The sequence below is a fragment of the Folsomia candida genome, unplaced genomic scaffold, assembly GCF_002217175.1.
Source record: "Folsomia candida strain VU population unplaced genomic scaffold, ASM221717v1 Fcan01_Sc001, whole genome shotgun sequence".
In the NCBI taxonomy this organism is placed as follows: Eukaryota; Metazoa; Arthropoda; class Collembola; order Entomobryomorpha; family Isotomidae; genus Folsomia; species Folsomia candida.
Genome location: NW_019091193.1, coordinates 2437074 through 2443774, shown reverse-complemented (window position 1 = coordinate 2443774; position 6701 = coordinate 2437074). Strand labels below are relative to the sequence as shown.

The following is a 6701-nucleotide window of genomic DNA, read 5'->3' as shown; positions in this document are numbered from 1 at the left end:
ACACCATTCTGTTTCCGCACGACATGAGCTTTCGTGTGGTAAACAGAGCGTGGGAGAATTGAGGGGGCAATTATGTATCTTCTTCTTATGCGAGTTATCACACGGCGTGCTAGGGTCAGCGGAATGTTGATTCATTTAATAGCCAAAGTAAGTAATTAATTTGATTACATAGTTCCGAGTAAAAAAAATCGGGTATTTGAGCACAATTGCAATACAAATATTTGCATGTACATACCAAAGTACTTAAATTAATCTCCAGAAATTGATATGGTTGGGGCATACTTATGTATTATTTCTAATCTTTATGTATCATGGAGATTACATATTTCTCATCATAACTAAATATACCTTGAATAGATACATACGTATCTGTTGCATAAATGTCTTTAGTTAGGCCTACAACCTTGTAAAAATACGACTTTTCTTTCTAACTCTGGCCAAGATCTACCTCCCAAGAAGATATTGCACATTTCATAACTTCAAACTGTCTGGTAGGGTTGTGCATAATTCTACAGGCTGGAAATATACAAAGCTTGCTAATCTACTTCACCCAAGTTAATAATGTCCGTCTCAATCAAAAACGGATTTAAACGATTCGGAAAAGGGAATTTGGTTCTTAGCAATGTAAATGTCAACGTTTGCAGTGGAGAAATGTGAGCAAAATTTAAGTACTCTTACCATTTGGATATTTTAATCCTATGAATTTATTTGGAATTTTAGCTATGGTCTATTAGGTGCTAGCGGGTGCGGGTAAGTGTGTCGGTTTGTCCAGTGGCCTCGAAAGCGAGGGGACAGAGGGACAATGTCATCATGCTTATGTGATGCAGAGGTCAACGCCGCCGATCGTACGCCAGACGCCGTTAGCATTTTACGGCCACTACCGCCGATAAATCTGATTTACTATTCCTACAACATTTGGGCGCCGCCGACGCTGCCAAAAAAATTGGCGCTGCAGCTGCAAAGTCGGTCGGCGTTGACCTCTGATTTGATGTCCCCATCATCTGCCCATGTTATAAACCCCTGTCCTACAATGTTAATGTCTCCAAATGTCCCACAGCTTCTGCGGCCATCGAGTATGCCGAGTAATTAATGTTGTCGGTATATACATCTGTACATAGACTAAAAATTGCACCTTTTCTCACGATATGTATCTAGCAAGACGACATTGCTCTCATGCATCGTGGGATTACGCCAGCTTGATTCTGGTCAAGTTAACGTGGGCAATCAACCCAGACCCGGCAATCTTGGCAGTTTTTGCGGATATATGCCCCAAGTTCGATGTCCACCATATTTTAATCATGCATAAATTTCACGCGAACTGTTGACATAAAATTATAAATACGTATCTATGTATGAACATTAGGAGACTTCACTTTTAAGTGTGCTGACGATCCGAGAGGTTTTAAAGTATTTTGGACTCCTTTATGGCATGGACATGCAAGAAATAGAGCACAGGACACATTTCCTGTCAGATATGCTTGATCTGAATCAACTGGACGTAGTAATTGATAAGTTGAGGTTCGAACATGTGCATATACTTGATTAGCCTTAGCTTATGCTGCAAAAATATGTAAGTATGAAATTCAAATTTGCATACAGCGGTGGCCAGAAACGGAGGGTGTCCTTGGCCGCTGCAATGATTCATAATCCAGCCCTACTCGTTTTAGACGAGCCCTGCGTTGGATTGGATCCATTGCTGCGCCAGAGGTACTAATTTACAATTCAATAGGAAGTAATGAATTCATCTGTAAATATGTATGTATGTATGGAGTTTATACATAAATAAATATATACCTCTGAATTTCGTAGGATTTGGGAGTTCCTAACGGAAATTTCTCGAAAACAAGGAAAAACCGTGATAATTTCAACCCATTATATCGAAGAAACTAAATTTTGTGACAAAGTAAGCTTAAAAAAGCAGGTTAACCATAGAATATCCCACATGCACGAAATTACTGCAAGAAATTACCCATTTGCGGGCATAAATTCTTGTACCAGTGCAAGAAACGAATAAGTAATGGTACCACTTGGCATACAATCCCTTTAAGTAATTACTCGTTATACAAAGGGTGGAATCGCCAGGTAGCACATATTTATTGCATTTGTTGCGCCTTAATTTTCCAATTTCCTAAATATGTAGCATAAAAAGAAGTGTAGGTATATACAACAAATCAAACACTGCATAATCAGTTATCATTCATAACTTATGAATTACAGATAGGATTTCTTCGAGGTGGTCGTCTTATAGTGGAGGACTCTCCGACTTCATTGCTGGCTTCACATCAATCCACTAAATTAGCCGACGTCTTCACACATCTTTGTAGAACTGACGAAAATATGTCCAATCGTTACGACACGACGTTTGAGTTGGCGAATAATCAGCGACTTTCTGAGAATTTAGCACAAACGGAACATCTCCCGGACAAAATCACTCCTTTGAATATTAGACGTAACAATGCGTCCATTTTCCACGCTTTATTTTCAAAGTGGTGGCACCGAAATAGACGCGATTGGAGGTCTGTATCTAATATGATTCATTTTCTAAGTTCTGCATAAAATACATGAATTTTCACTACTTTGTTTTGCTCGAAAACTGGGCAGATTATATCTTGGACAACTTGGAATTCCTGTCTTGTGCGTTTTCTTCATGCAAAATATAATAGGCCGAGAACCCAATGGAATTCAAGCCAGTCTCATTTACAATAATGCGACATCCCTTCAACTCTGTGGAAATGACGGGAATTTGAATTCTTCGCACGAATGCTTTTCCAACATCGGAATTTGCAACTTAATTGATAAATTCGGCGATAAATTCATTTGGGTACGTTACCGAAATTCAGTAAGGATCGAATACATTTCTCATGACTTATGTACGATTACTTAAATATTTAAATAGATTCCCACCAACTCATACGAAGATGGCATTAAACAAATGAAATTAGGACAGATTAGCTTGCTCATTGAGTTTCCTGCCAATTACGAAACCCATTTCCAGGATAGAATTATCTATCGACATTTTGCAAGCAACGAATCGCTTCAAGGATCAACGATCTCGGTCCGCATACTCGAATCAGGTATTAATTTATCTCTCGCATGCATTTAATAAGCTTTACACTCATCAGTTTTGAACTTTTAGGCTTGATTTTATCAACATGGGCAAGAAAATTGATCGTTGAAACGTATATAATTTATCTCCAAAATCTTTTGTCGGCTTGCTCTATCAGCGACGACGTTATCAAGCCACCACTTCAGGTGCCCCTTTTAATTTGTCCAATTCCTTATTTTGCGCGGTAAATCCCATATAAACTTTATTGCTTATGTACGAGATTGTTCTATGTTTTAGTTCCACTCAATCTACGGGAGTTCAGAAGCGTTAGACTTACTTCCTTATATGCAACTTGGTCTCCTAATTTCGTGAGCTAATAACAGTTTGATTCCTAATACACGGTGTACATACATACATGCATACAAATTGTATGATACAATACACACAGATGCAATTCGCAACGTTTCTAAGTTTGCAAATAGGTTGGTTTGATTTTTTAACTGATTTTTTTTGCATGCAAAACCTATGGCTGCAAGTTTCTCATTAAAAAAATCAAACCTAACCATATCAAGAGATAGCCGCAACCTAGCGGCTCAGCATTTGTACATATGTACAAATTATCTATGTAGATAATTGCACGGAATGTCTGTAAGATTGCGATAGCGGTTATTTCTTTTGTTTCCTTAAAGTATCACTGCAAAATATTTTTTTGCAAATGCTTCTTACGGGAAAATCTAGTCCATAAGATTCCATGCACACTGGTATCTCGGACTAAAATTAAGGCTTTTCCTTTGTGAACAAATTCTAGGATAATGTTTACCATGCCGAAGTGCCTGGGCGTACTCTGGATGGAAGATAAAGTGGCCGGGCTTGAGGACCGAGATTATGTGACAGGCGTCTCCCTCTGGCATCGACTCATTGCCAACACGGTCACTCAAAGTTTCGTGATTTTTGCACAAATTGCAATTTTCTTGGGCCTATTTTGCGGCGTATATGGCATGGAAATCAAAGGGCAATGGTTGCACGCTGTGGGTTTAGTGTACATGACTGCTCTGTGTGCGATGATGATTGGTATTTTGATTTAATTTGTACATGTGTGACAAGCAATTGACAACTCTTAATGAATAATTATAATCCATAGGTTTTGTGATAAGCACTGTTTGGGAAACGACACTGGAGGCTATCTTTATCACGATCCTAATAACAATTAGTCAACTGTTTTCGTCAGGTATTTAAATTAATTTATGTATTTACCGTCGTCAAAAAAGAAAGAAATACTGAGACAATCCTTAGTAAAATTGTATGTACAATCCGTAAATTCGACTTTTAACTTTTACAAAATCGTTCAAATATTTCTAATTAAACTTGGGTTACAAATGTTTTGTAAACTTACTCAGATCAAAGGCGTCTTCTTATTTTGTTAAAAGTTTGTAAAATTATTTTACAAAACTCAACGATTTTGCACGTTATAATACGTGAATTTCCCCATGTTTAGAGAAAGTCGAAGAGTTTTGAGCCTGTGATGTCACCGAATAAAAAGAAGTTTTTCTTGGGTAAATTTTAATTTTTTAATGAGCATCACCACCCTGGGAATAATTTTTGAATTGTGCAAGTTTTTGCAGTGCAAATATAACAGAAAAGATTAACATAGAATTTACATAAACATCTCAAAAGAATGGCTGATTATCTGTTTCTTGACTGTGCATTCAAAGTGAAATAAGCCCCAGCCATGTCTTATTTTATTTACCGAATGAACTTGTCTTCAATAATATTACAGTACATTATTAACGAAAAATCAACAACCACCAATGGTCATTCTAACGATAAAACTAGTAGATGCGTAAACTGCTAGAATTAATTTAATATAGACCAAGTACATGATGTTTTGGGGCGAATTTATTTAACCGTGATGAAATTATTCCCAGGGCGGTGATGCTGATTTTACCAACACTTTCTCTCCAGGGTGGGAGGAAGGAGGGGGTTATTTCAAACTTTTAATCGCACATACTACAGTCTCACCTAAGCAATCCTTTTTAGGGTTTAGTTTATTTTAAGCTTTTATATAATTGGTAATATCGCGGTGAATGAGTTGTTACTCAAACCTTTGTTAAGGTTGGGTTCAAATATTTGAGATAGGTGCTGAAAATTTGTGAACAAAATTGATTTGATTTGATTATGAAAATTATCTGACGGATGCCAAATTTTTGCAAAATATCATGTAAAATGTCCTAACCCAGGCCTGGGTTAAGACATTTTACATGATATTTACACCTGCACCCTTTAAAATTTGAATCAAAGCTTTTCAATTGCTAGGCGACCTGACCCCTTCAGCGCCGGCCCTGAACCCAAAGGTTCATTTTTCTCCAAAGGGAAAACTTTTTTATTTCTCAACCGATTTTGATGATTATAATTTTAAATGAAAGATAGCTATATTTGTCACATTTCCATCCACGCAAATTTTCTGCTAAATGCTTCACTTCTGTATAATAAGGCAAAATGTTATTATGGAAGTGATTTTTGAACGATTAAACACAAAATAAGAAGAGTTCATGCATGGCAGCTGAGAACTAGATTCTTCATGATTATAATTGACTCTGGGTTTTTATTTGAGCAAAATCGGTTGAGAAATGATAAAGTTATGGGCTGTGGTCACTTTTCAGAACCCAAGTGAATGCTTACCTAGGTATTTTTTTCAGTAACCATAGCCTCACCTAAGAAAAAACATTGTGCCGTAGGGGTTGAATTACGCCAATTAAGGCTGCATAAATAAAACGAAGCTCTTCAGTCTTAATGTATAACTTCACTCACAGTAAATAACAAACATATTTGTTATGTTATGTGTGATTAACAGGAATTTTGGTTTCGACGGAATTGGGTCCTCCTCTTGTCCGTAAGGTCTTCCATTGGATGCCGTTAACTGATGCGATTGAAGCGTTGCGGTCAATTTGTACGAGAGGGTGGGGTATTAGTCATCCGGTCGTTTGGAGAGGATTTGTACCAGCGATTGGATGGATATTAATTTCTGTAGTGCTTTCCTTTCACACAAGCCGAATGAGGTACAAGTAAAACTTATCCTTAGATTTATTGACAATTTTAAATATTTTACAAAATATTTTGTATGCATACATATCTAAAGTATATATTTATAGACGTTTTAATAACCTCTAACTATTTCAAATTGCGTTAAACATTTTATTTGTAATAAATTTGATAGCACAATATGCAGATAAATAAATCTTATCATATTATGCAGTAAATATTTCTTTATTCTCCGTTCACCGTTAAATCTGATTAAGTCACCGCTTGCTCTTTCTCCCATGTCTGTTCTCCTTCGTAATCCGACCCGAGAAAAGCTTGCTCGACCTGAACCCGACCCACCCTGAACCCTGGACAATTCCGGAGGGCCGACTTGCCCAAACCCAGTAGAATAATTATTTAAGCTAAATAGGTATACGACTCAACTCCAGTTGGTGATAAATTTTCTGGAATGGGTTTCACCGATGGCTGAACTATTTATCTAATATTCTATTTATTATGTCTGAAACCACTAAAGAAGCACAAACACGTTTATTAAGGACTATGCAGAAAGCATGTGATCGATTTGATGGGGGAGAGGTTTGGTTAAGACATCCTACCATTCCCATGTTAGTTATAA

At 37.1% G+C, this 6701-nt stretch overlaps 1 protein-coding gene across 1 annotated transcript; it reads left to right on the top strand.

Annotated features, from left to right (window-relative positions):
* Positions 1-254: 254 nt before the first annotated feature.
* LOC110844082 (ABC transporter G family member 23-like) lies at positions 255-6303 on the top strand. Its single transcript, XM_035846946.1, has 14 exons — positions 255-653; positions 721-750; positions 1156-1273; positions 1364-1518; positions 1600-1707; positions 1810-1903; positions 2218-2516; positions 2602-2821; positions 2897-3074; positions 3137-3252; positions 3344-3414; positions 3855-4117; positions 4188-4274; positions 5898-6303. Exons 1-14 carry the CDS (start codon positions 562-564, stop codon positions 6110-6112), a joined length of 2046 nt encoding a protein of 681 aa, XP_035702839.1. The 5' UTR covers positions 255-561; the 3' UTR covers positions 6113-6303.
* The last annotated feature ends 398 nt before the right edge of the window (positions 6304-6701 follow it).

What these genes read in the sequence shown, in the direction of transcription:
- LOC110844082 (XM_035846946.1), top strand. Translation starts at nt 562, where the DNA reads ATGTCCGTCTCAATCAAAAACGGATTTAAACGATTCGGAAAAGGGAAT. An exon ending in TTAGGTGCTAGCGGGTGCGG is followed by an intron (nt 751 to 1,155) that starts GTAAGTGTGTCG and finishes ATATGTATCTAG; the next exon opens with CAAGACGACATTGCTCTCAT. An exon ending in AAACTAAATTTTGTGACAAA is followed by an intron (nt 1,904 to 2,217) that starts GTAAGCTTAAAA and finishes TATGAATTACAG; the next exon opens with ATAGGATTTCTTCGAGGTGG.